This window comes from Trachurus japonicus, chromosome 14 (genome assembly GCF_045865225.1).
Source record: "Trachurus japonicus isolate A0001 chromosome 14, Traja_1.0".
Classification (NCBI taxonomy): Eukaryota; Metazoa; Chordata; class Actinopteri; order Carangiformes; family Carangidae; genus Trachurus; species Trachurus japonicus.
Genome location: NC_140920.1, coordinates 13,123,660 through 13,140,444, shown reverse-complemented (window position 1 = coordinate 13,140,444; position 16,785 = coordinate 13,123,660). Strand labels below are relative to the sequence as shown.

Below are 16,785 nucleotides of genomic sequence, written 5' to 3'. Positions count from 1 at the left end.
GAAAAAGTAAGTGGATCAGTTTACCCCATTGATTTTTCTGGTTTGTCTCAGTTTACCCCTGAGCTGGGGTAAAGTGAGACACAAGACCACTTTTTTTTAAAACAATCATATTTTCACTGCCCTTCGTCCTAAATACATTCTGATCACTTCCATTGCTAGGCAACGTCCTGAATTAATGGGAAATGTGTAAATTTTACTGATAAATCATTTTAGCTCGCTTAGAGGGGAGCAAATGTAAAAAGTGTCTCACTTTACCCCACTCTCCCCTACTGTATCATGACAACAAAAGGTCTTGCATGTTGCCTGTGAGGTTAAATTGTGGTGCCTGGAGATCTGCAGAAATCCGTCTACTTATTGTAAAGCATAAATGTGGTGAAGACACTAGTGATAACTGAAGTTTTAGATGAGCACTGCAACATTCATCTCAGAGCGTTTTGCATCTGGATTTTAACTTTGGATAGTGAGCGGCTACAGCTCAGTGGTCTTGTGAATGAGTCAAAGTGAAAGCCTCTGCGCACTAAGGTGGTTTCATGTCAGGGTGAAACGTGTAAAGCACAGACAAACTGAAACAGCAGTTTGGCGTAGAAACTAACCAACAAGTTGTGCTGCTAACTAGTAGCCTATTCAGTTTTTATAACCAAAGGTGAAGCAGAAGTGATAACCTTCTTCTTCTTTTTCATTATTATTATTATGTTGTGATAAATTCCTGTTCCTACACAGGTTACCATTGTTATAATGGTAGTGGTTGCAAAAAATAAAATAAATCAGACATTGCACCAGAAAATTCCAGCTGGGCCATGTGGTGACCAGGGTGGCGTAGTATGGTGTGAGACTGAAGTTGTTTTCATGGTTATCCAACCATTGTGTGATGGCTCGTGCCCTGTGGAGGGATAAATATTGTCCTGGAAAGTCGGCTTCCATCAGGACAGAAATACCACTCAGAATATCTTTGTGCTTTCTAAAATATTATGCTGCTCTGTCAGAGGTTCAGTGGGCCGAAAGTGTGTCAAATAACATCTCCCTCGCCTTAACAGAGAGTTTGTAGGTACTGCTAAATCAGGAGCGAAAGGGCCTTCAGGTCTTTTAACTTGTCTTTTTGCACCAGATGGAGTACGATGATTCAGTGAACCATACGTTTCCCCCAGTGCTTAGTAAACCAAAATGTTTCTTCGTCTTTGTAGGTGCAGTAAATGCTCAACGCTGTTTAAGTCCTTAAACATCTGTCTCAGGCTCCTCTGGATTAAACTTCATGCTTGCTTACACCAGAGAATCTGTGGTCAACACTGTCAAGCTGAGTTGCCTGCCTTCTCTTCCCCCACAGCTATTTATTTGGATATTCAAATTCCCTTTTAAGTACTGTGCTGTAAAATTGAGTAAAAAAGAAAAAGATCTATATTCTGGTTCAAGCATGATGGGACTTCCTGGTAAAAAATAAGGGAAGAACAAAAATAAAGACTACATTTTGGAGACCTTGGGCACCAGCTGATGCTTTAATACTCCCAGAGTGAGCACAGCACAGAGATGTCACTGTGTTGTATGTTGACCCTGCACTCCCAGGGCAGGATGACCCACCACAGCCTCAACCTCAACCAATGAGCTTCTTACGACTGCTGCATCATCTTGAGTCAAAAACTAGTTATCCACTTATCACATGTTTTTGCCTGAGAGTTACGTGATATCTCTGTGATGTTTAAAACAGAGTAAGAGGTCATCTTCTTTTCACTGTTACCCCAGGGCACTCTCATTAAATAGAACATATTAATACTTTTAGGACTTAGACTTCAGAGCCGAATTTTCTCTCTTTTTTTTCTCCAGGCTGGATATAGTTGAATGCTCTGTTCATTTCACCTTTATTCTTTGCAGACCTGATAGAAATGGGAAAATATATCTTCAAAGTTTTACATGTCTCCATATATTTTATTATTAGTCATAGAGGGGACATTTTTCTTTTAGCAATTGTAGGTTTAGTGTCTGCTCATTTCATGCAAGTCTGAACACATGTGCTGAGCTATTGCACCATTTAACCAGCAGATAGTGCACATGTGGTGTGTAATCTGCTGCACAACTACAGCAGCTGAACCAAGGAAGACAAGTTTAAGATATTAGATGGCAACTATTAACTTTTTTTATGAGTTATATATATATATATATATATATATTTTTTTTACTTTTCTTCACTTCAGACAAAAACTTGACATGACAAGACACAAACTTTTGTGTTTCTGCAATCTTGTCTTATTTTATTTATTTCATTATTTTATTCACAAAAAAAGAAGGAAAAAAGGATAAAAACACAGTTTGAAGAGAATTTTGCTTTATTTACGGAGAGAAACACATTTTGTCATTAAGACTTACATTTTGTTTGAGTCCACAGACCCAAATAGTCTATTTTTGTATATTTTGGTCTATAAAAGCAACGCTTTCCATTCAGTGTGGTTTACAATACTGCAGATCATCACAACACAAAAAACTTGCTTTAAATTTCCCTTTTTACATTGCAGACACAATGGTCTACTCAAACAGGAGACCTACACTACTTCAGAAAGGTGAGCACTGCATTGTTCAATAGAAAACAACCAAGTATGTGATTTAAAATGTTTGTGGTTTAACCTGAGTTTTACACTGTATATATGTACAGTCAGTGTTAAAATTCATGTGCCTCTTGTCGTAGCATTTTGTGCATCAAAAAATTCAAATTTTAAATTCTACCTTAGCGCAAACTGCAAGACGCCAAGAGGCTCACAATTATCTGACCATAACCGTTTGTGTATGTGTGTCTGAACCAAGTATCCTAACAGGTACGCAATGTGTGCACATCGAAAATCACTTTGGTCTTGATCTTAGCCATTAACAACCAATCCTGACCTCAAGTTACTATCATACTCACAACATCAGTCTTAACATCTTGAAAATAGCACTAGTCTAATGCAAACTGGCCTCAGATACCAAAATTTTTTTTCATTACAATTGGTGAATATTTCAATAATAAAAGAAATCACAATTCAACACACCTCGGCTTTGTCATCATACAGGGTTAGTCATTAAATCAACAGCCAAACACTTCAATAAATCCCAGTTTTTAAAAGGATCTTAATCTTCAAAGAGCCTTTAACACCGAACACAAATCTGAAGAGAAGCCGACACTGAATTTACCATTCAGCATCAGGGCGCTACTGATAATCATCTGCGTCTTGTTGATCAGTTGAAGGGCGTGGGGTGACATCATCTGGCACCCAAACCTCAGCCAGTTACAGATTATAGTTTCTGTATAATTATTTTGACCGTTTGTCACACTAAACACAGATTTGCGTTTGGTGTTAAGTTCCTCTTTGTTTACAGTGCATGGAAAATAAATCCTTTATCTTCTCAAATATAGAATTCATTGCATGACAACCCATGTGTTGAAATATAAGAAATTACATTTGACAAAGCCACCCAAGAATAACTTTGGCATATTTTATTAGGCAAAATGTATTCAAAAATATTGAAATTCCCATTAAAATAGCATAAAGCAGACATGTCAGCTTAGAGGAAATAGATGCACTTAACGAAGGTGCACAGTTTACGACACAGAAATCATCTAATTATTTGAACAACTGAAGTAACTGTTACATTTACAGATCGCTTTCTATATATATATATATTTACACACACACGTGTGACTGTACAAAGAGGACATGATGCTTACTGCTGTACACAGGGAATCTGTGCACTTCTAGGTAGCAGGTAAATGTCCCTGTAAATTAACTACTGTACCCAGTAAGAATTAGTACATACCAATGGGCTACTCCCAGTGACACACAGTGTCACAAACATTATGGCATTGATTGTTTTCCCCTTTATTTAAATAAAACTATTTTCATATTATACATTTCATATTTTGTTACATTCAAGGTATAGATACAATTTGTATCAACAAGCAAAAGTCAATTCTAGACATTTGTGGCTTATTTGTTTGCGGCACTTAGAAAAGGGAGGGTGGGGACAATGAACCACCATCTGGCCTTTAGTGTGTAACCGTTTGGCAAAGCAGTAAAATACTGGATTGGTGAGTCGAGAGCCTTTTGCTTTGATAGCAAGGGTTTTCTTTTTCCTCAGATGCAATCTATGGCCCAGTGAAAACAGAGTGTCTTTTTAGAGGTAGTTTTAGCAACAACTGAAAAATCTGAAATGAGCATGTTCCTACATTTCTGTTTCTTTTTTCTTGATGTAGGTAAAATGTCCACATGGATTTTTTTTTAAAACAGCCTTTGAGGATAGAGCATCTACCATCAGTGCTCTTTCAGCATCACGGGCACACAGTTAATGGCCAAAGGGCTTTGAATGTGAGTTTTCTCTAAAACTTGTTAAGCCCACATTGTCCATGAGTGCATTTTATCTCATAACAGAGAAGTGCATGCAACATGGCACTGTGCCATAATTAGTGACACATAAGGTTGTGAGCAAAATGAGTATTTAAAATAAAAATGTGTGCACATCTTTTTGGGACAATATGGCGAGATCAATCCAAGCTTAATATGATTTGACATTTTCTTTTGTTTGGCACAGGTGCTTGTGAACATCACCTAATTCAAGTGTTTTGATTTGATTTTTTTTTATATGACCTATTACTGTTACTAATTAAACAGACTAAATAATTGTACTCTGAATTCATCAGGGCAATCGGCTATTCCTGTGTTGGGATCACTAAAGAACCATATCATGGTCTCTAAATAAGCAACTAAGCTGACATTTTGACTTTCATCAGTGACACCATACGTTATTCTTTGTGCACTGAGAATTTGTTTTTGAATCTATGAAAATTCACCAATCTCAAGGTGAAAGGATGGCGCGCAAACTTTTAGCCAAATGCCAGAAACAACCTTGACAGCAGCCTTGCAATCTGATTGTTTCACATGAAGAAACATTTAGGCAGTTTGTTTCACCTTCTCATGAACAGACAGTCGGCCTCAAATGGCCTTGTCTTTTTCATGAAAAAACAAAGTCAGCAAAGCCCAAAACTCATTTGGGCAAAACACATTCAAATATTTTTTTTTTCTTTATGTCTGTTCATATACCACGGTTGTACCTAAACATTATAAAGAAATATATATTTTTGAAGCACCACCAATGAGACAGTCAGGCTCACATAATTAGCCCTGTTAAAGAGTAATACCACTCAGTTTAAAAATTCTCATACCTTTTTTCTTCAAAATCATGAACATTTTCCTACATCAAAAGGATAAATTTACAGGTATGCGATGCCATTTAAACACGACCTGAAGCTGTCTGGGAGCCAAACCTACTGGAATTTTTATTAATTAAGTTAGTAAAACATCAAAACACTAAACTGCCCCCACTGTATTAGTTTGTCATGTGACTCACATTGGAGTATTTACTTACAAATCTGACACTGAACATTAGGGGTGTGGGGACTATACAGTAAATTTGTAATACGCAGTAATTTAATCCAGTAGCAGGCCTCGGGTTACTGTGCTGAAATTAAGTGGCATTTCCCTTTAAATACACTCAAATCATGATCTAGCTAGGTTGTCTTTACATGTTACAACTTCTCTGCAGTTGAAGGCTAAATGTTTCATGCACCACTTTGTCCTGAGGGTAAGGCTAGAGAAAATACAATAGATCTTGAAAATCAAGGGAATTAATCCTCTTGGGAGTGTGGATGTGTTTAGCTAAAATTATGTTGACGTGCCCCACTCATTAAGATTTATTGTGAATGAGTGGTAGGTTTAATCTGGTGAGCTAGTGGCCATACCAAACTTGACCAGCATCCAACATTATCATATCCAAGTCCACATTATTTATTTATTTATAAATTTTAGGGTCTATCATAATCACTGGTTCAGCAACTACAAGGCAACAATCATACTATAAAATGTGAGCAAATCAAATAGTCTTTGAGAAGTTTCTTTTTTTAAAGCCATAATCATCATTGGCTGCATGGGAACTGAGCACCCTTAAGGGCGCCTACATTACTTCATTTGACTGAAGCTGTATCACGTAAAGCCACCCTATTAGCCCTGCTTTCTAGATCTCAAGGTGCATAACGTGAATATACACAACATAGTACAAAGTTTTGCAATACCATCTCCACGTTTAAACTATACATGACAGACTTTTTAACTTTAAGGTACTACATGTTACATGTAGGATTTCCACAAAATATATCACTACTTGATCAGAGTAAAGTCTTGCCTGCAACCACTGGGTTTTGGCAGGAAAAGACCAAAAATGTGAAAACTGAAAGCATCCTGAGAGCAATGTGCTGCAAGGCACAGCCAAACCCTTCCATGATCCTTGGAGACTGGTTGCATGTATGCATACTGTACTTCTGTATCTGAGCAAAATAGCTCCCTGATCCAAACCCCCTACGCCACCCAAATAACAAAATGTATTTTCCAACATGCTTTCTAGCATTCACTTCATTTTTGAATACAATTATTGAGATGTCATACTCTACAAGATATCACAAAATGAGTCCAATAGTTAACTCACCTCAATCCTAACTGATATTTTTTTCTTCATTTTATCTGACAAATGTAACATCAGGTAAATATTCAGTCTGTTGCGAAATTCCTTGTGCAAACATCTAAACTTTGATGTTAAATGCTGTTTTCTTCTATAATTTGAAATTTCTTTAACTTGTCCCTAATCTAAGTCATATCACAGCCCAGTGGAATGATTTTGCAAAGTTTCACTACATTTACATGCACTTAAGAAACCAGGGAACTGTCAGACATAAGGTTAAGGCATGAAACTAGGCAACTTCTTCAGATGCACCGCAAATTGGATGTTTAAAATCCTTTTCAAAAGTTTTTTTTAAAATCACAAAGCAGTTATGCCTTATCCCTCCTTCACACATTGAACCAAGTTTGCAATATCTTATGTGCATCTAATATGTTAAAGGACAAATGTGTAGGATTCAGTGGCATCTAGTGGTGAAGTTGCAGAATGCAAATAAATACCCTCCACCTTTTCTTTTTTTCTTAAGTGTGATGGAGAACCTAGGGTGGCCTTCAAATGACAAAAAAGCCAGTGTTTGATTGGCCTGTTCTGGGCTACTGCAGAAATGTGGCAGTGAAACAATGCAGGCTCTGTGAAATAGTAATAATACCTAACTTTATTTACTGAAAGGCGTGTTTAGTGATTGGACATGGGCACATTGACTTTGGGACTGATGAATAAATATTTCCAAACTTTAGATTTCATCATAGATGGCCATAAGCAATGGCTACAGTATATAAATTGTGATATGTCATGTATCTAACGTCTTACTCTGATAAATGGCACTGGGTTTCTCATGTATGTGTCAGAAATCAGGTCAGTGACAAAAGCTGGAGAAGATCAGATTACTTAATTGCATGTAAAAGTAGACTTTTAACCAATGAAGACACACCGCTCCACTGACAACTTTAAGGAGTCAATTATAGCTACTGTTTGACAAAGATACTTTGAATATTGTCACATTGAAATCAGCGCAACAAGTTGGACAAAGATATAAATAGGAAAATTCTGGATACAGCATCTAATAAAATCTGAAGGGTAACTATACACCATAGGAAATGATCCAAACACAGATGTTAGTTAATGCTATAATCTAATCAGATCTGTGAACCAAGTTTATACTATATTTCAATCAATCCTGTGCACCAAAATGTAAAGTTATGTAGAATACTGACACTATATAATTCTATCTTTTTTTGGCATTATTTAGCAGCTTATAAATGACTTTGAAATAATGGCTTTTGTGTGATTATATATACATAAATATGTGCACATGCATACAAGTCAAATCTCTTTTTTGGCTTGCTTTGTGCACTGTCAAAATCTACCAAAATAGTAGCTTTGTTAAGTGAGGCTGAGAAAATATATCTCTTTAGATACTGAGATAGTGCTTTTACATTTGAAAGTATAGGAGGCTTCAATGACTAAGACTTTCATTGAAACTAATCAGACAATGACTAAAGCGTGAGGTCATTCAGATATAAGGCCATTAAATGTCATAGTTCATGCTGTGAGGTATGTACCTACCTCCCTCTTAATTATCTTCAAAATAAATGCACAAAATAAAGACACAAGAATTATTTACAGCAGAGGCAGACCCAAGCTCGGTTATTTATAGCTCCACTGCACCAGAAACACTTTAGATTCCTTTCATAACACATTCACAGGCCCTGAACAAGATCTTCAAAAAAAGTACATGGTGTACAAATGTTGACATACTTTTATGTCAGATTCAATAAGGCAAATGTGGGAGATGTTGCTGAGTTATTACTTTCTATTTCATCTGTGCTGCAATGTAGCTAACTTGTTTACTCATCCACTTAGTTCACTGACTCAGAAAAGGACAAAGGTCAGTATTACACTAGCAAGCTACTATTTTATTTCATTATTTTTTATTTATTCAATAATGAACACATCTAAATGATTTACTATAACATGTAATCAAATAAAGATAAATTGATATTAGGGACATTTAACAGTCCTGTCTAATGTTGAACAACTCTGTATATTGATTATGGACATGGTGCAAAGCTGCTATGTAGCTCCTGCTCAGGTTGTATGAATGTGTTATGATGAACCATACTTCTAGTAAGGTATTACCTTATTTCTACTTCAGCACACTTTATATAAAAATGTAGGATTCATTAAGTGAAACATCTCACAATTCAACTACTAGACAAACTTCCTCTATGCTGATTATGTCTGTCTTCTTAGCGCTGTAAATTGTGATCTCCCATGTAACTTCCGATCATTTAAAAAAATGAATAACTCCTGAGGGCAGATGTTGCACATGCAGCAACATTGAACAAGTGCCTACCTTTGCAATCTGAATCCTTTCTCTTCCTTACCACGTCACTTCATTTGTTTCCTCACGGTTAACTGCTCAGTGGCATGACCTCAGTTTTGTAACAATAACAGCGGCAAGTTGTTGTGGATCTGTCAAATGAGGGTTCTTCTCCATTACCGAGTGGACTACGTAAGCGGGAAAGATGTTACAAAGGTTCCGATATGTTTGATACTGGTGGTCTGGGATGACATACCGCTCTTGGTGTTCAGCTGCAGACGGGGTCTCCCATGGTGAGTTCCAGATTTGTTCCATTTTTTCTGGCATACTGCGGACCATCACCCGCTCGCAACACGGCATCAGGCTGTTGCTCAGTGGATATGAATGATATCCATAGGACTCATTACCGCAAGGGAGAGGGTCCCAGCTCGCATGCTGCTCTCGGCACAGTGGAGGTCGCCTCTGCCTCATCGGGTTGCTATCGTATAACCTTGAATCAGATATGCTGTCCATACGAGTCATACCAAGGGACCGTGTGGGCTGTGAGGACAAAGGTGGTAGGACGTTCTGAGTTAAGGGATAGTCTCCGGGGCAGCTGGACCTGGCTCCCACTGCAGCATGCTGGATATGTGGCGCTAGGTGAGACTGCTTCCGGGGGCCCTGCTTGGGCTCCTCTGGTCCGTAACTCTGTACCCTAGACAACGCTTCGTGACGAAACCCATGGGAGAAAGTTTGCATTCTACCTTGTGCAGGAGACTGCTGCTGCCCCTTCATGCTCTCCTCTAAACTACTGTCCACAGAGCTTGGGTACAGGTCCCCGTAAGAGGAGAATGAGTCACTGTTTGAATGGCTGAGGCAGGATTCAGGGCAGTGGCTGGGATTTCTCTGATACACACCATGCTCGTGCTCCATGCTACAGAAACTATCGACATTATGCATGCTGCTCATGCTCATGTTTGAAAAATCACTGTGCAGTGAATAATATCCATGGTCGCTAACTGAGTCATACTTTGGGAACTGTTCACTGTATGTAACAGAGGCGCCATGACTATTGGTAACTAAAATAGGTGGGTACTGTACACTGGACATGTGCTCCAGAGAGCTGTGCGAGAACTGCAAAGAACCTGGCACTGGGCTGCTGGCTGATCGTGTGTTCAAGGCTCCAGCTGCGTGGCTCTTGACAGGCTGCATGGTGGGCACGCTGAGAGCAGACACGAGGGAAGGCACTGAATTTGTCTCAGACTTCCGAATGACCGACAGTGCCTCTGGAGGTTCGCAGGCCACCGAACGAATGCTGGGGTCAGATTGACGTTTGGGCGCCACGCGTTTGGCCTCAGAGTTGCTGTCTCCCTTTGCAGTTGCTGGACCAGTACCGCATTTAGCTAAAGCCCCCTCACTCATCGTCTTCACCGCAGACAGTTTGGCAAAGGCTCGTAGTTCATCAGCAACTGACCGCTGTGGCTGGTTCACACGCTCTGGGTGATAGTACTTGCACTTATGTCCGTATGTGCACTTTTTCCCTTGTTTAAAAAAAAAAAAAAAGCATAGATCAAGTCAAGAAAACGAAACACTTCAAATGTACTGGCCAAAATGCAACGTGGATTCAGACACTGCTTTGAAAAGACATCTGGGAAACTCACCATAGGGGCAGGGTTGTTTTTTGTGCTCTGGAACAACAGGGCGCTTGCGGAGGAAATTTTCTAGGCTTGGACCATGTCTTCCTAATGGATCATCTGGTGGCATAAACCTATCAAAAACATGCCATTATTAACTGTCACCTCAGCACAGAACGTTCCAATAAGCAAAACTCATACACCAATGACTAAATAAGGTTGTCACAGATAGTCACTAGAGGTTTAAATTATTAAATATTTGTATTACTAATGAATTTTTATATGACAACATTTTGTATTGTATTGTAGTAAACAAGATATATCATGATCTCTTACTTGTCATTGACAAATGAGTACATCAGAAGACGCTCTTCTATGAACTTCTTCCACTCGGGCTTCTCATTTTGTAAGTCCCTGTAGTTGTCGTTTGACACAATAATTCCTTCAGAATCATAAGCCAGCTTCACTATGAAGCGATCATCATAGCACACCACCCTCCTGCCTTGAACTCTCCGAGATGGGGTGAAAACCAAGATCTTCTCCTTTTCCAGCTTCCGTAATATTTCTTGATCTGAAAGACACATTTCAAGTCGATCAATATCTTATTAAGAAACACTGAAAACCTTCTGTATGTCATAATATATATTGGATGGCAATGCACGCAGCCATATCTTGCTAACCTTACAAGTTCACGTTTCAGTCACAATGAAAAAATGCTAAGATAAGACTCTCTAACAGGAAGGGTGGCTGCCTACAGACCTGTCCTGCGGTAAATAGTCATACAGATATTATCACCTACAACTGAAATACTTTTACTACCTGTGATGAGGGCGTCAGGCCTCGACTGTTCCTTCCTCCAGGCTGGGACAAACACAGTGATGTCTTTGTGTCCTTTTTCCCGGAACCACTCAACAGCAAGTTGGATACCACGACAAGAGAATACCTCTTTGTTTCCATGGCTTCAAAACAAAACAATTTGGTAAAATGTCTTACATCGTGCACACAAAATTGCCATCAATAATTGGAAAATGCTTCAGAAGATAATGCAATCAAGCATAAACCAATTTTTTTTAAAAAGAGGTGAATGATTGGCCATGTCTTACCTCATTGCCACATTTGAGCCATCGATGACGATGGGCCTGAGGTTATCGAAGGTATCCACAGATTCTTCTTCCACCGACACTTCTGGACTAGCGATCTCTTTCACACAGGGGGACCGTGAAATTAATGTGGCCGTGCTGCTGCAAGGCTGAATTTCAGGCTCTACTTTGTTTCCAAGCCTCACTAACTCAGCGAGAACATCGTTAATTAAAGCAGCTGCCCCTAACTTATTGAGCACAGTCTCCACCTGCTCTCCTGAATAGCCCAACTTCAAAGCAAATTCCATCTTGGTCTGGTACTCCCTTTCACTGGCGGGCTTGATCCCTGGTCCCGAGCTGGTCTCATCTTCGCGGAAATCTTGCACAGTGCTACTCTGGGAAAAACTGGGCCGATCGAGGCACGGAGAGCGACAGAGCTGTCGATGGGGTTTCGTGACGGCCAACGGCTCCCGCTTCTTACAGCTGCTGTTGTTCACCTGGACCCTCTGGTGCTGCTGCTCTTCCGACTCGCTCTCTGAGCTGCTCCCATCCTCAGACTCGTCAGTGGCGTGCTGGGCCTCGCTTGAGTCAATGTTCTCCTCCCTGCAAGGGCGTTTTTCCATTTTGAGCTTCTCCACCATGGACCATGCTGTCATCACGTTTGTCTCGACACCTCGGATTTCCACCCCATGCTTCCTCACCTCCACTGCCACCAGGGAATCATACTCAATGTTGGACTTCAGCACTACAGGCGGTTTGTGTAGGGCCAAAGTAGCACACTCTCGCCTATGTGAGCAGGCTAAATCAAACTATGTAAACCTGAAAGAAGCACAAAAATGACAAGGTAAGTTAGTAATATGCATGTTAACCTTCAACCACTAAATCATTTTGCAGAAAAAAAAAACTGCCCCACTTGTGGTAGACCAATACATTCTCACCTATGGGAAACACTTCTCTTGAGCTAACCCTAACCCAATTATTCAGACAAATGGAACATGTTAGTCACTCCCACATATAAACAAGTACCGTAACCAAAAAGAGAAACCACAGAGATGCAGGAATTGATGTGATGTGTTAGTGTGGACGCCCTCTTTGTCTAACTGTGTTTTGGTATTTGTGGTTCACACATATAAGTAATTAGGCCTACAGTATTATTCTGTTTAGTATGCATTTCTGCAATGTCTGCCAAGACTGCAGGCTATACTTTTTGTATGACTGTCACTCCTTATCTGAGTCACACCAGCCAAACAAATTTCCAACTAGTGATGTAATAGAACGTGTAAGCTGTAACTAATTGCAACCCCGATCAGAGCGTCGACAACCGTGTAGTTGTAAACTTGTTTCCGCTGGTTGCTGTTGGTGTGCACTAAGAAAGCTACTGATGAAACAGGTAATTGAAATGTGAATCTTTGCTCGAGTTAGGCGGAAATAGCACCACCAATTCTCAGTAATATCAAACGAATGACAGTGTCCTCCACCACGACTTAAATGCAGTCTCAGATATTTGCATGCCACTTAAACTGAATTTGCTGTTTTGTGTTGCCAATATTCACTGGTGTTTTTGTTTACAATAAAACAATTAAAACAAAACATCTCTGTCTTTGATCTTCCATGTAGGTGCTACAATTGCAAAAGCCAAAGTCTTCATTGACCTTCCTGTCTCTCAAGCTTATTTTTTAGAAAATAAAAACTGGTCTCTCTGTATAAAACATGTTTATGCCCTTTACTGTAGAACAAGCTCTATTAGCACAAACAGCTTACCGGCTCAGAAAACAAGATTCACACCAGCCAGACACATGGGGTAAATGCACGAGTTAACACAACCTGAGACAGAGTGTGGGCTGAACAGTTTATCCCTGTGCCTGCAGCCCTCTGACAATCTGAATTCAACAAAATTACTTAGGGAACAAAGCAGTTTTATGGTAAAGCAGAGTGGGACTTCAAAAGGGTGGGTGTCGGGGGCTGCAGCACAAACCATGTAACAATATCAGCAGCTTTGAATGTACGTTTTTTTTTTACCCAGGGATATTGAAAATCAAAATAATGTTAATAATTAGTGCATCCGTGAACAGAAACACTAGACTACTTTCCCCCTGTCTTGCAGAGGGTAGAATACAGCCAGCTTCGAGCTTCAAGAGGCGCAGCCCATGATGTGCGTTGCCTAGCAACACAGCCTTGTCATCAGCTAACTCCTTTTTACCAGTCACGACTAACACAAACACAGCACATCATCTCTCTTCAGGCAGCCGGTAAATGCAGAACACTTACAGCTACCCTAAAACACTCCACTGTAACTCTTGAGGCAGCATATTTTGCAATAAAAGATTACATTACTTAGACAGATATCAGTGCTGACCATTGAAAAAAAAGAAAACTCGCTGTATAAAACAATTGTGGACCTTCTTTCAGTGTCGGTTCATGTAATAAGATAGCATGGGACATCCTTAAGGCTGAGGGTCAATCTAAGGCTAAAAAATGTCAGAGGCTGTGTCAGCTTACAGCATGTACTGCTGCACTACTGATCATATCTAGTATGAAAGGGTAGACAACAAACTGAGGCTTAAACATAAAAAAGGAGGACAATTGTGCAACTTCTTGAATTAGTAACAGTCACAGAATAAAAGCTGACAGAGCCCACCGCCATCTAAGACATTTTATCAGTACGTCAATGTATGGTTATGGGAACAGAGCTCTTCCACTCCTTTCCCTTCCACCTCCAGATTCACAGGCTTAGACTCAGCAAGGCCTCCAGACCATCTCTGCACATGCACAGGCTCGTGCATTTCTGTTTCATAGCAACAAGTGAAGCGGGTCCCTGAAGCCATCTTTTACATTGGTGGTGACCCTACACAACAGTATAAAGCAGAGATAAAATGCACTATGGTAAGTTATTGTTGTATTTCTTGCTTTAGTAGTAAGATATCAAGAAATCACTGCTGATAAAATTAGAGATACTATAGGCTGACCACTATTGTATGAAAATGATGCCACGGTTACATAGAAGGCCATGTAGTTGTTCCTGTGGTATCAGCACTAGAAGCACTGCTACCTTTCACAGAAGAAAAGTCATAAATAATTAAATGGATGGGTCAACACTGACATACACTTCCACATCTCCACTACACTTACCCACCACTAAAAAGATCCATCACTTCCAAACTATCCAACTGAGATACCCCTGAACAGTGGCTCAACCACCACTTGGTAAAGACGTCAAGATTATTTGGATGTAGAAATAACTCACCAATTCCAATAACCAGAGGAAATACAGAGTAAGTATATGATTTGTCCCAGGATGTCAAAATAACACTTTACCAAGAAGGACAGATGTGTCAAAGTTAACACAAACTCCTTAAGCCGACGTTTTGCATGCGATTAGTCCATCGTCAGATTTACAACAGGAATCCCTTATTACTTCCTACAGAAACATATTGAAAAAGTCAAGCTGGAAGGATAGTAACATTTGTGAGTCTTTAGTGTCACTTTTACAAATGTACCCATCTGAGTTCTAGCCTGTTATGATGTTTGCTATTCAGATGTGTGGGGTACATGTACAAGCCAGCCTCTCCAAAAAAGAAAAAAGAAAAAAAATCAGTATCACCTCCTCACTGCTTAAACAGAAAATAAAGTTAAATGTAACTTCTATATATAGATCTACCTATTCTTTAAATTTATATAAACATATTTAACAAATGCACAGGCCACATATACCACAACATACAAACAACAACTTGGTCTGGACTTCTCGTTATGGTCATTTTAAATCAAAAACATCCCACCAAGCTATACTGACCAACTTTACTCTACAGACGTAAGCATCTACTTCACCAGATTCAAGTTTCTCCTCTCATTTGGACATTTTTTCAACTTTACCTGACTTATCCAATTATCTATGTGTTTAAACAAAGTGAAAACTCTTTCAAGATAAGAACTGAGGAATGATCTCTCAGGCAGGGTGATATATTATCAGCAGCCAAAACGTGAGAGAGAAAAAAGTGAAAACCGAACTGATCTCCTATTGAGTCAGGTTTTCCTTTTACTTAACAGGAAACTGCATGAACGTGAAACCAAATCCAAACACTGAACTTAACGCAACGACAATGAGCATACAACAGGAAACCTTAAAACTGTTGCATTAACGTACTATGTTGCATTCATCAGCTACCCAGTTGACACGTCAATAGAAAAAAACCTGAGGTGCTTAATATCATTAGCATCATGAGTTGAGAGGTATGGAATGGAGAAAGGTTAAAACAGTGTGACAGTACAAGAAATCTCATACTTACAATTCTCCACATCGAATAACGTTGTAACATCACTACTAAAGCACGACGTCACCTTTAAAGTTCAATTTGTGTTAGTGTTAACTGGTTTTGATACCCCGTAGGCCCCGAGCTACGGTTAGCACCACGCTAACAAGCTAATCTAACGTTCTATGCCAGTTGGAGAGTCACAACAGTTTAGCGACGAACCAGACAAACTAGTCGACTTGTTATTAGTTGGTCAACGGCTGGAGAACGTTAACAGCATTCCAAGCAAGAGGGTAACGTTAGCAACGCTAGGTAAGCTGACATACAGGGATAGCCAACTCAGTCAGATTGCTAACGTTGGTTAGCTTTAGCTGCCTGTGCGTGCGTGTGCTAACAATTTTTTTTCTTTTTTTGCCGGAATACAACAGTAACTTGAGATAAAAGTTGACGATGATTTAACATTACAGACGGAGGTGAAACCAACAGCGGAGCAACATGACTGTCTTACATAATCTGCACGTAAACCACTGTCGTCGTTCACTTCAAACGGTGCTGCTCATCTCACCTTGTTGCTGTCATCCTCCTCGCCTGTAACACTTATGTTTTGCTGCCATTGGCGCTGTCGCAGTTTGGTCGGGGTTGCCAGATAGCGTGAGGGAAATAAGTAACCGAAGCTGCAAAAAAAGAAACCGAGGTCACAACACCCTTACAAAATACATTTTAGCCCCAAACTGCCTACTTTATCAGACATCGTGCTAACGCAGGGCTATAATGGAGCCGACTCTTTGTGGCTTGTAGAACTAGTTTGAGAAGAACTGTGATTAACCTGTGTGAATGCTGCCCTCTGAAATTGAGGGACATCTAACCAGAGCACTGAGCCTGAAACCTGTTATTGATTCCTACTAGGGATACTGTAATAGTAATAACCTTTAATTTATTTAAGCCCATAGTAATTGAAACTACTTAAACATCTAGCTACAAACATGACATTTAAAAAAAAAAATGTTTTTAATTAAATTATGTCTCATGTTCATGCATACATGCCATCATTGGGA

The 16,785-nt window shown here is 39.6% G+C and overlaps 1 protein-coding gene across 3 annotated transcripts; it reads right to left on the bottom strand.

Annotated features, from left to right (window-relative positions):
• Positions 1 to 2,297: 2,297 nt before the first annotated feature.
• On the bottom strand, positions 2,298 to 16,518 carry zc3h12b (zinc finger CCCH-type containing 12B). Of its 3 annotated transcripts, none has more exons than XM_085797629.1 (6): positions 16,296 to 16,518; positions 11,505 to 12,299; positions 11,221 to 11,360; positions 10,738 to 10,972; positions 10,429 to 10,535; positions 2,298 to 10,308 (listed from the first exon to the last, which is right to left on the bottom strand). In XM_085797629.1, exons 2-6 carry the CDS (start codon positions 12,134 to 12,136, stop codon positions 8,888 to 8,890), a joined length of 2,535 nt encoding a protein of 844 aa, XP_085653755.1. In that variant the 5' UTR covers positions 12,137 to 12,299; positions 16,296 to 16,518; the 3' UTR covers positions 2,298 to 8,887. The 3 variants fall into 3 exon arrangements, with proteins under 3 accessions (XP_085653755.1, XP_085653757.1, XP_085653756.1); XM_085797631.1 differs by having other exon boundaries at positions 16,239 to 16,296; XM_085797630.1 differs by lacking the exon at positions 16,296 to 16,518 and adding an exon at positions 15,767 to 15,966.
• Positions 16,519 to 16,785: the final 267 nt, after the last annotated feature.

Coding starts and splice junctions, on each gene's coding strand:
- zc3h12b (XM_085797629.1), bottom strand. CDS start 12,136: ATGACAGCATGGTCCATGGTGGAGAAGCTCAAAATGGAAAAACGCCCT. Junction 11,361..11,504: donor GGCTCAAATGTGGCAATGAG/GTAAGACATGGC, acceptor TTTGTTTTGAAG/CCATGGAAACAAAGAGGTAT. Junction 10,536..10,737: donor TACTCATTTGTCAATGACAA/GTAAGAGATCAT, acceptor TGTTTTTGATAG/GTTTATGCCACCAGATGATC.